Source organism: Monodelphis domestica, chromosome 2 (genome assembly GCF_027887165.1).
Source record: "Monodelphis domestica isolate mMonDom1 chromosome 2, mMonDom1.pri, whole genome shotgun sequence".
Classification (NCBI taxonomy): domain Eukaryota; kingdom Metazoa; phylum Chordata; class Mammalia; order Didelphimorphia; family Didelphidae; genus Monodelphis; species Monodelphis domestica.
The window spans coordinates 123439418-123461412 of NC_077228.1; the positions used below are offsets into that span (position 1 = coordinate 123439418).

At 33.6% G+C, this 21995-nt stretch overlaps 1 protein-coding gene across 2 annotated transcripts in view; it reads left to right on the forward strand.

Annotated features, from left to right (window-relative positions):
* Positions 1-21995, forward strand: part of KCTD3 (potassium channel tetramerization domain containing 3) — a 94649-nt gene that overhangs the window by 40423 nt on the left and 32231 nt on the right. The window contains exons 4-10 of one of the 2 annotated variants that reach the window (XM_001367149.5): positions 2935-3008; positions 4341-4399; positions 4676-4756; positions 5379-5522; positions 6092-6182; positions 15601-15791; positions 21552-21667. In XM_001367149.5, the coding sequence (XP_001367186.1) occupies positions 2935-3008; positions 4341-4399; positions 4676-4756; positions 5379-5522; positions 6092-6182; positions 15601-15791; positions 21552-21667 (756 nt within the window). The remainder of the gene's footprint in view (positions 1-2934; positions 3009-4340; positions 4400-4675; positions 4757-5378; positions 5523-6091; positions 6183-15600; positions 15792-21551; positions 21668-21995) is intronic. The other variant, XM_056815923.1, reaches the window with a different exon arrangement.

The window sequence follows — 21995 nt, forward strand, 5'->3', positions numbered from 1 at the left end:
CACAGTTTATCCTCTGCTTGTGGATAGTGTTTTTTAGATCCCTGCAGATTGTTCAGGGACATTGCATTGACCCTAATGGAGAAGTCCATTACCTTCGATTATATCACAGTGTATCAGTCTCCGTGTATAATGATTTCCTGGTTCTGCTCCTTTCGCTCTGCATCACTTCCTGGAGGTTGTTCCAGACTCCATGGAATTCCTCCACTTTATTATTCCTTTGAGCACAATAGTATTCCATCACCAACATATACCACAATTTGTTCAGCCATTCCCCAATTGAAGGGCATCCCCTCATTTTCCAATTTTTGGCCACCACAAAGAGCGCAGCTATGATTATTCTTGTACAAGTCTTTTTCCTTATTTAATTTCTAAACTTGAGAACGCTTTCATATGGATACTTTATGTATTCATGGGAGAGTGTGTGGACTTTTGAAGAGAGATTTTATATTACTATTCTACTTAGTAAAAACCCATTTCTAAAGCTGATTGAGTATAGATCACTAAGTTCAAATCAACATAATCATAAAGTGAAACTCCTGAGCTATATTAGCATATTTATTACTTTTTTTTAATTAAAAATTTCTTAACCCATATTTAAACACATACAAACACACAAAAGGAGAATTTCCATAAATACAGAAAAAGATCCTCTTTGAAACCATGAATCTCCATTTTTTGCCACTTGCTTTTTTTTTTAAGTATATAATAAATTTTACATGTACTGACTTTGGGCTTCCTTTGAAATTCCTTCTGTTTTATTCTTTTAAGATTCTAGTTATTTTTTGTTTTTATTTTTTACTTCAGGTTTAGGAATTATGTTTTATAAGACTATTTCCCAGTATGACTCCCTTTTAACCTCCCAATCCACTTTTTTCCATATTGAGTTTGATATATTTATACACTAAATTCTCTAGGTATTTTCCAATACTTTTTTGTCCATTTCATGATAGCGAGATTCACCTAATACTCATTCTCCCCACCTCTTTTTCCATATTAATATTTTCTTTTCACAGTATAAAAGTAGTAAGAGCCATCCTTTCTTTCTCTTTTCTACACTAGTATATTCTTTCTTTTACTCTACCTTCATATTTCAAAACTGAAGCAGTTTTTTGTAGATAGTGAGGTTTTGAAGATCACTTCTTTTCTCCCATTGTATTAGAATGTTAAGCATTTATAACAATAAAGCTCCTTCCAATTGCTCAAATTTATCCCTGAATCCCTGGACTCTTAAATTATAAAAGTTCCCATTGAGCTCTAATCTTTTATCAGAGATGGTTGAGAGCCCTCTGTTCCATTCATGTTTTTTCCACTGTATAATTATCTTTGGGTCTAAGACTACCTCTTCTGCTTTTTGGAATATTGTTTTCCAAGATCTCTTCTTGTTGATCAGAGAAACTGTCAGGGTTTGTGTGATCTGACTAAGGTTCCTTGGTGCTTGAACTTCTTCTTTCTAGGTCTTTGCAGGACTTTTGCTTTGATATGGAAGCCATGGATTTTTGTCATGGCACTCTTGGGACTTTTCCTTGTAGACTTTATTTATGAGATTATCAGTAAATTCTTTCTGTGTTCACTTTGTCTCTCTGCCTTCTAATAGAGATAGACTTTTTATTTGTAATATCTCAATATATAGTTTCTATACTTTTTTAAAATCATGATTTTCAGAGAAGTACAGTGATTTATAAATTATCTATATCTTTGACTCATTTTCCAAGTCATCTTTAAAAAAAAAAATTCTTACCCTTTTTAATTCTTTCAAACTTTTGATTTTATCCTGATAATTCTTGGTATCTCTTGGAACCATCGATTTCTTCTAGGTTTATTCAGATGTTTCTTTGGATTAGAGAGCCTTGAAACCTATTCATGGCCCTTCTTTATTTTGTTGATTTGAGATAATAGTAGGCTTGTTATTCTGTTTTGGCTTTGTGTCCTGAACCCTTTTGTCTTCAGACCACTACTGGCCAATTATTTGTTTGTTTTTTAAAAACCCTTACCATCCTTCTTGGAGTCAATACTGTGTATTGGCTCCAAGGCAGAAGAGCAGTAAGGGCTAGGCAATGGGGGTTAAATGACTTGCCCAGGGTCACACAGGTGGGAAGTGTCTGAGGCCAGATTTGAACCTAGGACCTCCCATCTCTAGGCCTGACTCTCAATCCACTGGGAGCCACCCAGCTGCCCCCTGGCCAATTATTTGTATAGTTCTGAGGTAGTAAAAGTTACTTTAGTCATTATTTGATTGTATTTGAACTTTAGGATTTTGCCAGATGTATAGGAATTGGTATTCTATTGTCTATTTGGGCAGCCATCTTAGTTTGAATGACAGTATAACAGTAGAAATCATCTCCCATCTCCTTTCTCCTAATCTAAATCTCTAAGGAAATGCAGTAGTCAAGCTCTTGGGATCCTTTATGTCAGTGCAAATAGAAGTGGGGTAGTCACCTCAGAGGATATGGATAAAAGGAAAAACTTTTTAACAATTAGAGAGAGGAGTAGGTTCTTTAGTGAAGGTGGCTGAACAACAACTTGTCAGATGTAGAATAATTTTACTCAGGTTGGACTAGATAAGTAGATCTAATTTGTCTATGAAGTATGAATATTTTATAGGAGTAATCCAAAAATAGTTTTGTAGTGTTATTAAGGGACAGTTTTGACTATGAGAAAGTACTTGTACACAGTAATTTTATATCTATTATATTCTTAATTTTAAAATGAATAAACTTTTCCCCCCAACATCAGTTTGTTAACTTTAGGATGTCCTTATATGAAAGGGTTTTTAATGTATTTGAATAAGTAATTTTTCCTTCTCTTGATTAAATTGAAAACAATAGAATTAGAGGGCTAAATGGTATTAGTATTAAATAATATAATGGCAAGTATATTAATAAAAATGAGTAATATAAATAAAAGTAAATAATAAAATACAACTATATTTTTCAGATATTTATTGATAGAGATCCAGCAGCATTTGCACCCATTTTAAACTTTCTTAGAACTAAAGAGCTTGACTTACGGTAAGAAATGCAGCTGGTTTTCATTACATTTTATTGTTTGTTAAATTTTTTTTAACATTTGACAAAAATCCATGGAGTCCTACTGAATGTTAACTATTTTGACATAGTCTTTTTTTCTTCCATTTTTTTCTTTCTTAGTTTAACTCTGAAGAATTATTTTGACTGCTTCTAATGCTTTTGATCTCTTCTTTCTCTGTCTCCCTCCCTCCCTTCCTTCCTCTCTCCTTTAATCCTTCTGTCTTAGAATAAGTATTGGTTCTAAGGCAGAAGAGCAGTAAGAACTAGGCAAATAGGTTTAGTGACTTCTCCAGGGTCACACAGGTAGAAAGTGTCTAAAGCCATATTTGAACCTAGGGTCTCCTGTCTCCAGACTTCCCATTGTAGCCATTAAATCACCTAAGTGCTCCTGATTTTTGCTTTTATTTTAATTCCTCAAATTAATGCTCAGTAAGGAATAGGGTTTATCACAATTTATCTGTGCCTGCTGCCTGATTTAAGACTTGCTATCCTGGGGCAGCTGGGTTTCTCAGTGGATTAAGGCCAGGCCTAGAGACAGGAGGTCCTAGTTCAAATCTGACTGTGTGACCCTGGCCAAGTCACTTAACCCTCATTGCCTAGCCCTTCCCACTCTTCTGCCTTAGAATAAATACAAAGTATTGATTCTAAGATAGAAGGTAAGGGTTTAAAAAAAAAAAAAAGGACTTGCCATCCTATTTAATCCAGCCCTGGTCATGAGCTTATGTAGATTTTCAGAATTCCTGGTATTGGGTGAGATTATAGTATTTTGCACATGATAGGCACTTAAATATTTACTTAATTCTGTAATATTATAAACATATCAATACAATTATTAAAAAACTAACCCTTTACTTGATAATTCTTCTTTCATTTCATAGATCACCATGTCATGTTTTATATAGATATAGTATATCCAAAGATCTTGATTTTTGTCCTCAATTAAACACTTAGCATATTTCTTTTATTACTGGTTTCTGAGAGTTCTAAGTCCATTACAAAAAGCTAACTCATGCCTAGCTAATACTGTATACATTCAGAAGCTAATAGGTTCTATAATTTACCTTGGTTCCATGGAAGCACTTGTACTTTGATTTAATCAGTTCAACTTGGTGAGATTATTTAAGTAAATCTTTTGAAACAGTCTTTATAAGTTTTCCAAATTACAAAGGATAAAGATAAGTTTGAAAAATTATAACTTTCCTGATATCTTTTGAATCAGGAACTCTTTTTATAAAATTATTTTCTTTTTTCCTCTAAAGTAGAAAGCCAAGAATGGATAGTAAAGGGACTTTTATTTTTATTATTTCTTTGTAGGGGAGTGAGTATTAATGTTCTCAGACATGAAGCTGAATTTTATGGAATTACTCCGTTAGGTATGTTCCTTCATTAAATAAACTACGCAGTTATAATTTGGTCCATGGTTTTGTGTCTTGTATTTCATGTTTGTATAAAACTTAGCTGGAAAAGTTATTGCTTGTTTTTGAAGTTTTCCCCAAAAGTAGTTAGAAAATTTTGGCACAGCTATATTCATTACATCGAGATTTCTTCTCTTTTTTCTTATCCATTTGCTGATGAGAAATTAAAAATGAAGTACTATTTTTCTTTTTTGCTTTTACTGACTCTTAATAATTTGCTTATAATACTTTTAGTTAGAAGACTTCTTTTATGTGAAGAATTGGAGCGTTCATCATGTGGCAGTGTCCTTTTCCATGGCTACTTGCCTCCCCCAGGTATTGTTCCTTTGACTTTGATATAGCTATACTTTTGTCAGTAAATGTATAGAAACATAAAGTAACCAGCTATCACCTATTTTTTTCAGAGAAGTTAAATGATTTGCTCAGGGTTATCTACATTGTGGCAGAGCCGGGAGTGGATCTAAACCTGAGACTCCTGGGATTCTTAGAAACTCTGCCTCCCACTTTGGCCTTTAGAATGGAGAATAATTTATTTTATAGTAGAGCTAGCTTTGAACTTCTGTTAAGTCCTCAAGTTGATCATTTCAGCTAACTTCATTTGTAATAATTTGAACAGTTTTTAGTGGGTTCCCTGGGATTTGTATTAATTTTTAATGGTCTCTGTTTCTATTTACTGTATTTTGATCACCAGCTGGTTCAATCATTTAGTTCCTACATTTTCCTCTCCTTTGAGTTTGACAGTATTTTATCTTTAATTATTTTTGTTAGTAAGGAAATTATTTGTGACTATCAAAGTAGATATTAAGATTTTATGTTTCCTTGAGTATAATGTATATTTGACTTAAAGATCTCCCCCTTTAGAAATCTTATTGTGAATGACTTTACTTACTGAATAAAATTCATTCCTACCTTTTTCTTTCTATTTTTTTAAAAATAGGTATTCCTAGCCGCAAAATAAACAATACCCCTGGACCCTCTGCTGATTCTCGAATAGGACAGAATTCTTCAGAAGGTCAATCAGCTCGAGGAAATGGTGCACAGCCCATTCTTTCTAGAACTGGAGAAGAAGCAGTTAGATTGGGTGAGCAACAGTTTCTAATTGTGGGGAGATAGGTTGGGAGTGCTTTCTGGACAATAGCTACTGTTGCAGACTGATTTCGAAATATTGGAATGGGTCTAAGATAAAGCATCTCTTTTTATTGATTGAGAAACACTTCATTTTTGTGTTTACATTTGGCCTATATTTTATAGTACTTTAAAAATTAGCCATTTTTTTTTCTATAATAGAACTTAGATAATGAATGTCATTTAACTTGGAATCCCTTTTGTGTTCTTTCAAAATGGTATTTATAATTTTATTTCTATAGTCTTTAGAATATAAAATATATTGAGATGGTTTTCAAGAAAAATTGCTACTATTTGGATTTTTAAAATAATCATGTTTCAGAAATTGTTTTCTTGAAGGGCAACATAAAATTCTATCTTTTCTTCTCATCCTGTCTTTGCCAAATTGTCTCTGAACTGAATTCTGTTGGTCTTTTTCTGGTTTATGTCTCCACATTTTCATTTCTTGTTTTCCCATAGACTCTTACTCCTCTTTTATTTCTTTTTATAGAATACACACTAAGTTTCTTTTACTATGATTGACAGGATTTCCCGTGGATCCACGAAAGGTGCTGATAGTAGCTGGCCATCACAACTGGATTGTAGCTGCATATGCTCATTTTGCTGTTTGTTATAGGTATGGCATGAATTATTGATGTGTGCTTCTTAAAAATAAAAGTGTTTTCTTATACTTTCAGGTGGAAGAATAGATTCCCTTAGCCTGTAGCCATGTTTTCCATGTTTATTTTTGTTTTCTAATTGGTAAAGTATAAATTTTATTTCTCTTTGTTGATTTGATTTAGATTATTCTTTTCTTAGTACTTCAGTATTATAGCGGATACAGATGAAAATCCATTTATGCCTTCCCAACCTATGTAACTATTGTGCATTTTCTCCATGAATTAGAGTTCATCAAACATTTTGGCAATAATCCGTTAATTCTTTTGATATCATAAAGGGTATGAATTGGAAAGGAAGGCGTGGTCCCCCTTATCTTGCTATGTAGTCAACAGTCTTTATTTTTTAATCATGTTTTTTCATAACTTCTTTGAAAAACCTTATAATCTATTACACTTTACACTTCTGTCTTACCATTCTGGTTTGGGTAATCTTCAACTTTAGTACTTCAGAGTTTGTAGTGTTCCATATTCCATCATATAATTTTACCAAAAGAATAGTGGTATTTTAAAATGGCTTTCATGTTAAGAAGAAAATTAAGTTATGGAAAGAAATGTGTAGTTTCCTAAGATGATAGTGTCTCCTTAGTAGTCAGTTCTAGGATCTTAATTGTGGAAGGTTTTATAAGTTATGCATTTAGCTATATATCATAGTCTGGTCAATAGTTATTCATCATCTAGTTAAATTTTCCTGTGAGGGTGTCTCCAAGGTGTTTCCACCTGTGAGGGTGAGTCCAAGTTCTTTTGAAAAATGTAACATCAGCTATGTGCCAGGAATTGTAGTAGGTGATGGATATGAACTCATTCAGAAACTGTACTGCCCTTAGGAGTTTCTATTCTTATGTTGGGAAATAACATTGAACAAACATAAGTATATGAAAATAGATACAAAATAGATGTAAGGTAATTTTTGGATATTAAACAGCAATAGTTGAAGAGATCAGGAAAAAGCTTTTTGTAGGAGATTTTTGAATGAAACAAGGAATTCTGAGAGGCCGATGTGAGGAAGAAATGCATTCTAAGAATAGGAGTCAGGTTTATTCAAAGGCATGGAGGCTAGAGATAGAATATTTTTTAAGAGAAACAGAAAAACTGGTTTGAAATTAAAAGATAAGGGATGGCTAGAAAAGTATAGTAATGCTGGAAAAATTAATTGAGGGAACCAAGTCGTAAAGAGTTCTAAATGATAGAGAAATTTTTAACATGTCTAGAAACAGTAGGAAATCACTGGAGTTTAAGTGGTCAGATAGGAGTTTTAGGAAAATCACTTTTTTTTGGAAGTTTAAAGGATCATAAATATAAAGCAGGAAGTGTTTTTTTTTTGGCTTTCATTTTTTATTTTAGTTTTTTAATTTTATTTTTTAATTTAAATTATTTTATTGAGTCAATTTAGAACATTATTCCTTGGTTACAAGAATCATATTATTTCCCTTCCTCCCCTCCCCCTCCCCTTACTGTAGCTGACACGCAATTTCACTGGTATTACATGTGTCCTTGATCAAAACCTATTTCCATGTTGTTGGTGTTTGCATTAGGATGTTCATTTAGAGTCTACATCCCCAACCATATCCCCTCAACCCATGTAATCAAGCACTTGTTTTTCTTCTGTGTTTCTACTCCACAGTTTTTCCTCTGAATGTCCTTAGTGTTCTTTCTCATAGATCCCTCCAGGTTGTTCAGGAACACTGCAATTGCCACTAATGGAGAAGTCCATTACATTCGATTGTACCACAGTGTATCAGTCTCTGTGTACAATGTTTTCCTGGTTTTGCTCCTTTCGCTCTGCATCACATTCTGGAGGTTGTTCCAGTCTCCATGGAATTCCTCCACTTTGAGTACAATAGTATTCCATCACCAACATATACCACAATTTGTTCAGCCATTCCCCAATTGAAGGGTATCCCCTCGTTTTCCAATTTTTTGCCACCACAAAGATTGCAGCTATGAATATTCTTATACAAGTTTTTTTCCTTATTATTTCTTTGGGGTAAAAGCCCAGCAGTGCTATGGCTGGATCAAAGGGCAGATAGTCTTTTAGTGCCCTTTGGGCATAGTTCCAAATTGCCCTCCAGAATGGTTGGATCAATTCACAACTCCACCAGCAATGCATTAACGTCCCAACTTTGCCACATCCCCTCCAGCATTCATTACTTTCCTTTGCTGTCATGTTACCCAATCTTCTAGGTGTGAGGTGATACCTCAGAGTTGTTTTTATTTGCATCTCTCTGATTATAAGAGATTTAGAACACTTTTTCATGTGCTTATTAATAGTTTTGATTTCTTTATCTGAAAACTGTGTCCCTTGCCCATTTATCAATTGGAGAATGGCTTGATTTTTTTTGTACAATTGATTTAGCTCTTTGTAAATTTGAGTAATTAGACCTTTGTCAGGTTTTTGTTATGAAGATTGTTTCCCAGTTTGTTATTTCCCTTCTAATTTTGGTTACATTGGTTTTGTTTGTATAAAACCGTTTTAATTTGATGTAAGCAAAATTATTTATTTTACATTTTTGCGACTCTTCTAAGTCTTGCTTGGTTTTAAAATCTTTTCCTTCCCAAAGGTCTGACATGTATATTATCTATGTTCACATGATTTACTTATAATTTCCTCTTTATGTTCAATTCATTCATTCTGAGTTATATTGGTGTAGGGTGTGAGGTGTTGATCCAAGCATAATCTTTCCCACACTGTCTTCCAATTTTCCCGGAGGTTTTTATCAAATAGTGGATTTTTGTCCCCAAAGCTGGGATCTTTGGGTTTGTCATAGACTGTTTTGCTGAGGTCACTTAACCCAAGTCTGTTCCATTGATCCTCCTTTCTGTCTCTTAGCCAGAACCAAATTGTTTTGATGACCACTGCTTTATAGTATAGTTTGAGATCTGGTACTACAAGGCCACCTTCCTTTGCTTTTTTTTTTTCATGATTTCCCTGGATATCCTTGATCTTTTGTTCTTCCAAATGAACTTTGTTAAGGTTTTTTCTAATTCAGTAATAAAGTTTTTTTTTTTTAAGTTTAATGGGTATAACACTAAATAAATAAGTTTGGGTAGGATGTTCATTTTTATTATGTTAGCTCGTCCTACCCATGAGCAGTTAATGTTTTTCCAATTTCTGAGATCTAGTTTTAGTTGTGTGGAAAGTGTTTTGTAGTTGTGTTCATATAGTTCCTGTGTTTGTCACAGCAGATAGATTCCTAAGTATTTTATATTGTGTAGGGTGATTTTGAATGGAATTTTTCTTTCTCATTTGTGCTGCTGAGATGTGTTGGAGATATTTAGAAATGCTGATGATTTATGTGGGTTTATTTTGTATCCTGCCACTTTGCTAAAGTTGTTGATTATTTCGACTAGCTTTTTGGTTGATTCTCTAGGATTCTTTAAGTAGACCATCATATCTTCTGCAAAGAATGATAGCTTGGTCTCCTCATTGCCTATTTTAATATCTTCAATTTCTTTTTCTTTAATTGCTTCAGCTAGTGTTTCTAGTACAATGTTAAATAATAGAGGTGATAATGGGCATCCTTGTTTCACTCCTGATCTTATTGGGAAGGCTTCGAGTTTATCCCCATTGCAGATGATGTTTGCTGATGGTTTTAGATATATACTTTCTAGTGTTTTTAATAGGAATGAGTGTTGTATTTTGTCAAAAACTTTTTCTGTATCTATTGAGATAATCATGTGATTTTTGTCAGTTTGCTTATTAATATGGTCAATTATGTGGATGATTTTCCTAATAGTGAACCATCCTTTTATTCCTGGTATGAATCCTACCTGATCATAGTGACTAACCCTCGTGATCACTTTCTGCAATCTTTTTGCTAGTATCCTATTTTTTTTTTAAATCCTTACCTTCCGTCTTGGAGTCAATACTATGTATTGGCTCCAAGGCAGAAGAGAGGTAAGGGCTAGGCAATTAGGGTTAAGTAACTTGCCCAGGGTCACACAGCTAGGAAGTGTCTGAGGCCAGATTTGAACCTAGGACCTCCCATCTCTAGGCCTGGCTCTCAATCCACTGAGCTACCCAGTCGCCCCCGTTAATATCCTATTTAAAATTTTTGCATCTATATTCATTAAGAAACTTGGTCTATAGTTTTCTTTCTCTGTTTTTCACCTGCCTGGCTTTGGAATCAGTACCATATTTGTGTCTTAAAAGGAATTTGGTAGAACTCTTTCTTTGCTTATTCTGTTAAATAGTTTGATTAATATTGGGATTAGTTGTTCTTTGGATGTTTGATAGAATTCATTTGTGAATCCTTCTGGACCTGGGGTTTTTTTCTTAGGGAGTTCTTTGATGGCTTGTTCAATTTCTTTTTCTGATATGGTGTTGTTTAGGTAGTCCTATTTCTTCCTCTGTTAGTCTAGGCAATTTATATTTTTATAAATATTCATCTTTATCACCTAGATTGCCATATTTATTGCCATATAATTGGGCATAATTTTTAATGATTGCCTTAATTTCCTCTTCATTAGAGGTGAGGTCTCCCTTTTCATCCTGGATACTGTCAATTTGGTTTTCTTCTTTCCTTTTTTTATTAGATTGACCAGTACTTTATTTTATTTGTTTTTCAAAGTACCAGCTTCTAGTCTTACTGATTAAATCAATAGTTCTTTGACTTTCAATTTCATTAATTTCTCCTTTGATTTTTAGGATTTCTGATTTAGTCTTCATCTGAAGATTTTTGCTTTTTTAATTTGTTCACTTTCCAGTTTTTTAATTTGCATGCCCAATTCATTGACCTCTGCCCTCTAATTTGTTAATATATGAACTCAGGGATATAAATTTCCCCTGAGTATTGCTTTGGCTGCATCCCATTGATTTTGAAAGGATGTCTTATTGTCATTTTTTTCAGTGAAATTATTAATTGTTTCTATGATTTGTTCTTTAACCGGTTTTGGAGAATGGTATTGTTTAGTTTCCAATTAATTTTTGATTTGCCTCTCCATGAGCCCTGACTGATTATTATTTTTATTGCATTATGATCTGAAAAGATTGCATTTATTATTTCTGCTCTTTTGCACTTGTTTGCAACATTTTTATGCTCTAATACATGGTCAATCTTTGTGAATGTACCATCTTCTGCTACAAAGGTGTATTCCCTTTTGTCCCTATTCATTTTTCTCCACATATCTACTTATTTTTCTAAGATTTCATTTACTTTCTAATTTAATTTTTTGGTTTGATTTATCTAGTTCTGATAGAGGCAGGTTCAGGTCTCCCAATAGTATAGTTTTTCTATTTCATCCTTGAACTCCACTAGTTTCTCCTTTAAAAATTTGGATGCTATGCCATTTTGTGCATACATGTTGATTACTGATATTTCCTCAGTGTCTATACTGCCTTTTATCAGGATGTAATTAACTTCCCTATCTCTTTTAACTAGATCTATTTTTACTTTGGCTTTGTCAGATATCGTGATTGTGGCTCCTGCCTTCTTTTTATCAGTTCTTGCCCCAATAGATTTAGCTCCATTCTCTTCCTTTTACCCTATGTGTGTCTACCTTCCTCATGTGTATTTCTTGTAGACAGCATATGGTAGGGTTTTGGATTCTAATCTACTCTGCTTTTCACTTGCGTTTTATGAGTGAGTTCATTGCATTCACATTCAGAGTTATGATTACCAGTTGTGTATTTCGCAGCATTTTGAATTCCACTCCTAGTCCTGCCTTTTCTTCTTTCACTATTTCCTTCTACACCAATAATTTGATTTTAGTCAGTCCACCTAATTCCCACCCTTATTTCATTTCACCCCCCTCCCTTCTTATTCCCCCTCATTTTTTTACAGTCTTTTAAAACAACCCCCCCTCCCCCCCCCCCCCCCCCGTACTGCTTCCCTCTCCACCAGTCCATTTGTTACCCTTCTACTTCCTTATAGGGCACAAATAAATTCTCTGCCCCATAGATTTGATTGTTTTTCCCTCTTTGAGTCAAATTCAGTGCACATAAGAGTTGAGTATTTCCTATCTCCAACCTCTTTACCCTTCCAGTGTTTTGATGTTCTTCCCCGTCTCACTGTGAACTTCTTTGTGACATATAAATTTACCCCCTTTTTTTTCTTTTCCCATTTCTTTTAGTATTAATCTCTTTTTTAGCTCTAGTTCCATATATATGCATATATGTATTTATGCATACATATTTCTATATACATGTTTGTGCCTTTGCATTTCATCCTATACAGTTTGTCACTCTTCCCTCTTAAGTGTAATTCTTCTAGCTACCTAGGTGATAATAATTTTTAAGAGTTACCAATGACTTCTTTTTTATAGGGATACATATCATTTTAACTTATTGGGACTCTTACAAAAGAGGGTTTTTTTGTTTTTGTTTTTCTTTTTTCCCTCTTTCTTAATTACCTTCTGATGATTCTCTTGAGTTCTGTGCTTGGGCATCAAATTTTGTGTTGAGGTCTGGTCTTTTCTTTACAAATGCTTGGAATTCTATTTTGTTAAGTGACAAAAAGATGTTTTTAGCCAGTTGAAGTAAAGATGTGGCCTGTTATGCAATGTCACTTGTTAAGGCCTAATTTTTCCTTTTCTGGTGCTCTAAATAAGTGTAGATTATTCTCATAAAATTTTGTTTTGTATGTATCTGGTTTAGTCTAATTCCTTTCCTCATTTTTGCTTTTTTAAAAAATCCAATTTCTACTTACTCTGTAACTTCTGGTTTTTTGACATTAGAATCAAAATTGGTAAATTCATTGTCTGAAGAGTCTATTTTAAAAGCATTTGTAAATTTTTTCATCGATTTATAGTTTTACATGTTTCATCTTTAAATGCCCATAGGATGACTTTATGTAGTAGTTTCTTATTTTTGTCTTGACAAAGACATCCAAGTGTTATGTGTTAGAGGTGGTATTTAGTTCTTCATTATGACAATAAATCAATTTAAGCTTCATTAAATTATTATTGATTTCTTTTACTTCCATTTTCTTTTTAATTGTCAATAATTGTTTAAATAGTTCATACTAGAGCTGTTTTATTTTGTACATTCTATATTCTCTTTTTTTCATGTTTTGTATTAACTTTATTGTTTACTCTGACAAAGTGACATAAAGACCCATATATATTAAAGAATAATTCCTTTTTTGTTATAATAGCATCAATTACATATCCAGCATCTTCTCATTCTTTTCTAAAAGAAAGTGGACATGATATTTATAGTTCTTTATCATTTTTACATATATACACTTTTGTTTGCATTTTCTTGCTTGTGTTTAAATCCATTTCTGTTTATATCCTCCCAAATATAAGTTTTTTTCTTTGTGTTTATATCGCTAAAATCATGGCAAATTATAATTACTCAATTATACTTTTAAAAAACTTCATTTTTTTCTAGCTTCATCAATGCAGTCTTTATTTCTGTTCCTAGTACAGTAGAAAGAGCACTTCTAACTCCACCTCAAATTCTTTGTGAGTTTGAGCACTTGATTCCTTTGGACTTTATTGTTCCGTTGAAGTTCTGAATTTGGATGAGGTGTCCTCTAAGATCTTTTTCCAATTGCAAACATCTATCTCTATGAATTGTTCAGCTTCTCCTGGTTTCCAAATGGAATTTTACTTAATACAGGAGAACCATCTAGTGGAATAAATTGGAAACTGTAGGCAGTAGAAAGTTATTTATATAGAAATCCTTGAAATATATAATATTTCTTTGTCATTTTGTTTTTATCATTTGCTTTAGCCAACCCCTTTTTTTCTGGATCTTTCAAAGATAAAATTAAACCTAACCCCCTTCCCAGTTACAGTTAGCAGGAGGCAAATAAATATGGTTTTATTAAAAAATTAAGCAGGGTTCTTATTTTTTTGGTATTTCATAAACTAAAACAGTAAAGAAAAAGCATTATTTTATTTGAATCAAATATAGGTATTTACAACTTTAAGTATAAATCAGTGTTAATGTGAACAACTCCATAAGGGTTTGGCTTAAATATTTAGAAACCAGGATTTTAAAGCTGAAATGACATTTTTTATTTCCTTTGTAAACCTCAAATTTCCTTAGACTTATAATTGTTGAAAATTTCACCATTGGGATATTTCATACTTGGAAAATTTCTTACTGATAGTCTATTGGAATGGGAACTCCATTGGCATGGGAGGTTCCTTCTCTTCCCTTCTTAAGATTACTTTAGGACAGAAACCCTTTGCTGAACAATGGAAAGGACTTTGACCTATGCTTAAGCATAGAACAGGAATTTCTTTGAGTCTTGATTGATTTTAGAATTGATACAATGGAGATACTCCACCCTATTCAGTCCTAATAGGATTGAGTAAGGGCTGCAGCCTAGATCAAAATTTAATTATTCCAATCTCTACCATACTCAAGTTAACAGGATTTAGAAAGGGCTGTAACAAAAGAGTAAAGATTTAATCATTTGAAAAATATGACCTTCAACAGACATGTGCAAAAGCCAGAAACCTCTGGGCGGTCCTGGGTTAAGCGAGAGCCTCCATTGACAGGGAAATTGATGAAGAGTGATTGGTAGATGTGAGGACTGAGGGGAGGCAACTTGGATGGTGTCCTTAAAGATAGGAGGGTCTGGAGACGAGGGGGAGAGGATTGAGTTTTTGGTCGGTGTGGTTCCTGGGCTCTGAGGAAGCTTGCTCTGAAGGAAGCTGAAGGTGGGGGCCTCTGAGACTGTTTCTCCATTTTGGACACGTGAGTGAAAGGGACTGATCTCTTTTCTTTGCCCCAGCTATCTAAGGGCTTGGGCCTTTTGGCCCAGCCTAAACAGAAGGGGTATTTAAGCCCTATTCCCTTCTCTCCCCTTTCTCTCTCTATATATATCTCTAATTCCTTTCTTGCTCCTATTGTAATTAAACTCCAAAAAAAGGCTGACGGCTGACTTGAGTTTTTCATTTAGGAATTACATAGCTGATTCCTTGGCAACCTTAAATTAATATATATCAGTCTTTTAAAGTGATTCCCTTGTAACACCTTTATTGTGCTAGATATTGTAACTTATGTGACACCAGATCATTTTGAGTAGGGTGAGTTGTTATGATATTCAGTTCTAATTTCCCAAATTGTATTTCTTCTAGGTTTATATCTAACAATAGATTGTATTATCATATTTTAGTCTGGAGAGGGAATGATTGTAAATAGGATTTTTGTTTAATTTTGTATTTAACATTTCAGATAATGTGATTGTGTCAATGAAATCAAGAGCTGTATCTTTTTAAAATTTCAGAGCATTTTAGAATATAGGTAATAGATAATCTTAAGTCTTATTTTACTTTTTAATACTATTCATCTAGTAATTTCTAATTGCAAAGATAATTGAATGAGATTGTAAATTGATAAATAAAATTAAAAGTCTTGTTTATATAATTTAACTATAAAATTTAACCTAAGTCCAGTTTGTTTGGGTTCTTTTTCCACAGAATCAAAGAGTCTTCAGGATGGCAGCAGGTGTTTACAAGTCCATATTTGGACTGGACAATTGAACGAGTGGCTTTGAATGCAAAAGTGGTTGGAGGACCACATGGAGACAAAGATAAGATGGTGGCTGTCGCCTCAGACAGTAGTATTATTCTGTGGAGCATTCAAGATGGAGGCAGTGGTAGTGAAATAGGTAGGGGGTAATGTTGGAATTTTTTGATGCAATTTTTAAATTATCTGACATTTTGTGATTTTTATGTCTCCCTACCTTGACTCCCCCTCCCCAAGATGCCAGGTAATATGATATAGGCTATACATGTGCTATTATGCAGTACATATTTCCATGCTCATGTTGTAAAAGAAGACACATGAGAGAAAATGCTATGCTTCAATCATTATTCCGACTCCAATTTTCTCCTGTGCAATGAATAGCTTCTTTTATCAAGAATGTTTACATTTTTTTTTCCTATTCTGTAGAGTTTCAAGTATGGGTTTCTCAGTGTATTACTTATTACTTTGGTTAACCTCTGGCACAGATGTGCCTGGACCCAATTAGTCAGTCACTTCCTAGCTTTGTAACTCTAAATAATTTTTTTCATTTATAATATTTTTCCATGGTTACATGATTCATGATCTTCCCTCCCACCTTTCTCTCTCCCTTCCCAGAGCTAACAAGCTGGTTATACATGTATCATTGTTCAAAATCTGTTTCCATTTTATTCATATTTGCAGTAAATCTATCTTCTAAAATAAAAAACCTAATCATATTGCCATTCAACCATGTGATTGATCATATGTTTTTGTTCTATGTTTCTGTTCCCATAATTCTTTCTCTAGAGGTGGATAGCATTTTTTCTCATAAGTCCCTCAGAATTGTCCTGGGTTATTGCCTTGTTCCCAGTAGAGAAGTTCATTACATTTGAGTATACCAAGATGTATCAGTCTGTATAACATTCTCCTCCTTTTGCTTTGCATCAATTCCTGGAGGTTGTTCCAGTTCACATAGAATTCCTCCAGTTCATCATTCCTTACAGCACAATAGTATTCCATCACCATCAGATACCACAATTTGTTCAGCCATTCCCTAATTGATGGACACCCCTTTATTTTTCATTTTTTTGCCACTATAAAGAGTGCGACTTAAATATAAATATTTTTGTGCAAGTGTTTTCCTTATTATCTCTTTGGAATACAAAGCCAGCAGTGGTATGGCTGGGTTAAAGGTTAGGCATTCTTTTAAAGCCCTTTGTGCACAGTTCCAAATTGTCCTCTAGAATGATTGGACCAATTTACAACTCCATCAGTAAATTTTGCCATGTCCTCTCCAACATTTATCACTTTAATTTGCTGCCAAATTGGCCAGTCTGCTAGGTATAAGGTGGTACCTCAAAGTTGTTTTATTTTATATTTCTCTAATCAGGGGGGATGTAGAACACTTTTTCATGTGCTTATTGATAGTTTTGATTTCTCACATGAAAACTGCCTATTCATGTCCCTTGACCATTTGTTGATTGGGGAATGACTTGATTTTTTGTAAATTTAACTTAGTTCCTAATATATCAGGGAAATTAAAATCTTTGTCAGAGAGTTTTTTAATAAAAATGTTCTCACAGTATGTTGCTTTCCTTCTAATTTTGAGAGCATTGGTTTTGTTTGTACAAAATCTTTTTAATTTGATATAATCAAAGTCATTCATTTTACATTTTGTAATGTTTTTTTATCTCTTGCTTGGTCTTAAGTTCCTTTCCTTCCCATAGATATAACAGGTATACTATTCTATGTTCACCTAGTTTATTTATGATTTCCCTTTTTTATTGTTTTCATTTACCCACTTTGAATTTATCTTGGTATAGGGTGTGAGATGTTGATCTAAATCTAATTTTTCCCATACTGTTTTCCAATTTTCCCAACAGTTTTTGTCAAATAGTGAATTCTTGTCCTCAAAAGCTGGGGTCTTTGAGTTTATCGAACATAAGTTTGCTGAGGTCATTTGCCCCCAATCTTGTAATAATTAAAATAGTGGAAGACATAAACTGTGGCAGATAAAATAGTGTTTTGCTTAAATTGTGACCGCAGAAAATATGGTTTCAAGACAGTGTCTTGTTTTAAATCAAATAATATAAAGTGGTCACCAGGGAAAAATTCCCAAATATGAAATATACCCAAGTCAGCTGGGTTTTATAGAGATTTTATTTCATACAAATGAGGAATTAAAGAAAGGGAGAGAGAGAGAAAAAGGAAATAATGAGAAAAGGATAGGCCGGCCCAGGCCAGCCCTGGCCAACCCAGGCCCAAGCCCTAAGAGAAAGATCAGTCAGTCCTTTATCAACTCACCACAAGGTCTCTGAGAGAAAGCCCCTAGAGAGTCTTTCAAGGCAGCCTTTCCCAGCTGAATCCTGAATCTGAATGTCCCCAGCTCTATCTGAGCTCCCTTTTAAAGCGAATTTTCTCCTATGTCACCTCCCCTAAGTTCTTACATCTACCAATCACAGTAGACGTTTTTCAAAGGACAGACCATTCTTAATTCACACCTACAAAGGCTTAAATTTTTGATTAAGTTCACACCAGAAAACCTCTGAGTAAGTTTCTCACCTCTTTGCTCCTTCTAAATTCACAAGTTGCCTGACCTTTATAGGTACTTAGCACCCTTTTGTATTAGATCTAAAAATAGGTACAGCTTAAGAGTTTTTTGCCTTATTATAAGTATGGGTTTGAGTACTTTTCATTGTTCAGCAAAGAGTTTACAACTTTATCTTCCCCTAAAGTATGCTTAAGTAGGGGTGGAGTAGAGTTTCCACATTCCTGATCAAGTACCTTCACTGCCCAAATGGGGAATGGTCTTAACCAAACCTTATGAAGTAGGGTCTGAGAATTTTTAAGGTTCACAATCTATTCCATTGATCCACCCTTCTGTCTCTTAGCCAGTACCATATTGTTTTGATGACCACTGCTTTATAGTACAGTTTAAGATATGGTACTGCTAGTCCCCCATCTGTCACATTTTTTTTATCATTTCCCTTGATATTCTTGATCTTTTGTATTTCCAGATGAACTTTGTTATAATTTTTTTAATTCTATGAAAAAGTTTTTGGTAGTTCAATAGGTATGGCACTGAATAAGTAAATTAATTTGGGTAGTATTGTTGTTTTTAATTATATTAGCTTGTCCTACCCATGAGCAGTTAATGTTTTTCCAGTTATTGTCCAGCCTTTTAGTTGATTTTATAGAATTCATTAAGTATACCATTATATCATCTGCAAAGAGTTTAGTTTCCTCATTGCCTACTTTAATCTCTTCAATTTCATTTTCTTATTGCTATCATTAATGTTTCTAGAACAATACTAAATAATAGAGGTGATAATAGGCATTGTTGCTTCACTCCTGATCATATAGGGGGAAGGCTTCTAACTTGTCCCCATTGCAAATCATACTTGCTGATGGTGTTAAATATATACCATTCATTATGTTTTCAATAGAAATGAGTGTTGTTTTTTCTCAAAGGTTTTTTCTGTATCTATTGAGATAATCCTGTGAACTCTGTTGGTCTGATTATTGATGTAGTCCAGTAATGTGGATGGTAGTCCTGGTATAAATCCCATGTGGTCATAGTAGATAATCCTTATGATAACTTGCTGTAGTCTTTTTTGCTAGCTTTGTGACTCTAGGCAAGTCCCTTAACCCCAATTGCCTAGTGCTTACTAATCTTCTGCCTTGTAATCAATACCTTGCATTAATTGCAAGGGGGAAGGTAACAAGTTGAGGTTTTCAATGAATGGCCAAAAAAAAAATGTGATGGGTTTTGTTTTGTTTTGTTTTGTTTTGTTTTGTGTTTTTAAATTATGTTGAGGGCAAGAGCAGGATCATCCAGAGGACACGAGAGAATAAGTTTTTTTGTACTGAAAAGGATGATCTTCACGCTGGGAACTATTGAATAAAAAATAGATAATAAAAGCAATCAAAAATCATACTGCAATGTTAGGAAATATAATACATGTATTCACCTTCTATATTTGCTCCTTCAGAGTCAGTCTTTTAGCTATAAGAGAAACTGAACCTTTTGATAAATACTAAATACACTGAAAAAGATGTTTCAGCATCTATAGTAGGTAATTAAATTTTATAATGACTTCTTACTTTAAACAAAATTGTTAAACTGCTATCTCTTCTAGATACTGAGAGAGACCATCTATGATCTAGTAAAATTTATTGTGATTATACTATAGATATAAATTTTTAGGGGAACTGCAATTTTAATAATTTAACATTTTTTATACATTGAAAACTAAAGGAAAAGGAAACAAGTCTTTTGGATGAATATAAATATACACACACACTCACTCAACAGTCATGTTATAAATGCATTTGCAAAATATAATCATTCACTAAAATAAAAGTACTTCTGGTCATAACACATGAAGGAGGCTTTATGACTTGCTTTGTTTGCAAAGACTGACATGGTAGTTCTGCCATGGGATAGTCCAGTAGTAATTTGTTCTTGCTCTGTAAAAGAAACCATTTGTTGTTACAAACACTCTTCAGAACCTGACAACACCATCTACAGAAAATTGCAAGGGTTGGCATATCCATGATAGAGCTATCCCAGAGGCTGAACTCCCTTCAATATTACTTATATAAGACACTGCTGTTGGATTGCTGCTATAAGCAGTATTTTACTGAGAGGGCCCCTTAAGACAGGAAGCTGTCATTACTTATACCGTTGTCTTCCCTGTGGATGGCCATCAAGATCATTGAGCCTAAGAAGGAGTGACACTTTAAATTCCTTGAGACCGTTCAGACTGTCTTCCTTGATTTCCCAGAACCTCATCCTTCTCTGGAGTAATCAATTCTAGTTGTTTCTTGGTTTTTATTATTGCCTCTTTTCATATGACCCATGTTGCTGGATATAGTCAACTTCTCATGCCCAGAAAAATTGCTTGGCATCATAATTAAAGCACTATTGTTTAAAAACAAAAAGCCAAGTGACTGATTACAAGTTTAGAACAGTATCTCTTGGTTTTAATACAGAAATTTTAGTTTATTAGTATTAGATTATCTGATTTCACAAGTTTTTGTTTTTAATGTTTTATAAACTATAAAACATTGTTATTTTTATTATGCTTCTTTGTTTTCAGTACAAATTGTTAGGTTGTTAAAATGGCACTTTTTAGTGATAATAAGAATTTTCAGGGCATGCATATTTAGGGACAGCTAAGTTGCCCAGTGAATATAGTACCAGGCCTAGAGTTAGGAAGACTTTAAGTTTAAATTCAGCATCAGACACTTCCTGGGCAAGACACTTAACCTCTTTGCCTCAGTTTCCTCATCTGTAAAATGGAGAGAATAATAGGACATACTGTACCCCCAGAGTTGTTATGAAGATCAGTTAAATAATAGCTGTAAAAGCATTTAACAGAGCATCTGGCACATAGTAAGTGCTATTTTAATGTTAGCTGTTATTATAACTTTTACTTGTATAAATCTACTTAAAAAAAGGTACACATAACTGACATTGTGTACTCAAAACTATGTAAGAAATCAAAAATAAGAATATATTTGAGGAGATGGCCCACAATTCAGATATCTAACACTAACACCTTAAAAGACTTAGAATTATAGAATTTTAGATGATGAAGCCTAGTTTAGTTCCCACATTTTGTAAATGAGGAAACTGAGTCTCAGAGAGATAAAAGATTTGGTTATCATATATTTAGTTAGAAATAGTGATATGGTTTTGATTTCCCTGTTTTGAGCTCAAACTTTGAATACATTACAAAAGACATTTTTATTGATTTAAAAAAATTAAGGCAGAAAAGCTTTGAGTCGGAGATACTCATTAAAATAACTACTAGAAACAAAATTTTAGGTGAAAAATATTAAAAAATATTAAACATTTACTTATGATAATTTGATTGGAAATTTTTTTTTTCATGAGATTTTTCTTTTGCTTTTTTAGGAGTATTCAGTCTTGGTGTTCCTGTAGATGCTCTCTTCTTCATTGGCAACCAGTTGGTGGCCACAAGTCATACAGGAAAAGTAGGAGTGTGGAATGCTGTAACTCAGCACTGGCAGGTTAGTTAAAATTAGTATGAAGTATGCTACAAAGGGAAAAGAAGACCTGAGAATATGATGAGGACTTATAGACAAGCCTATCCCTTAGAGCAACACAATATGATTTAAAAAGAAAAGACATAGAACCCAGGTTCAAATTCTGGTTCCACTGTTTACTTCTTATGTGACCTTGAACAAGTTGTTTAATGCCTTTGAGGGACTCGAAATTAGAACCCTTCCAGCTCTAAATCTATGACTTAGATTTCTGATGTGTTTCATCCTTGTATTCAGATCTGATTAGTGTTATATATTAGGGCAAATGAGTATTTGATATTTTGATGCAACTAGA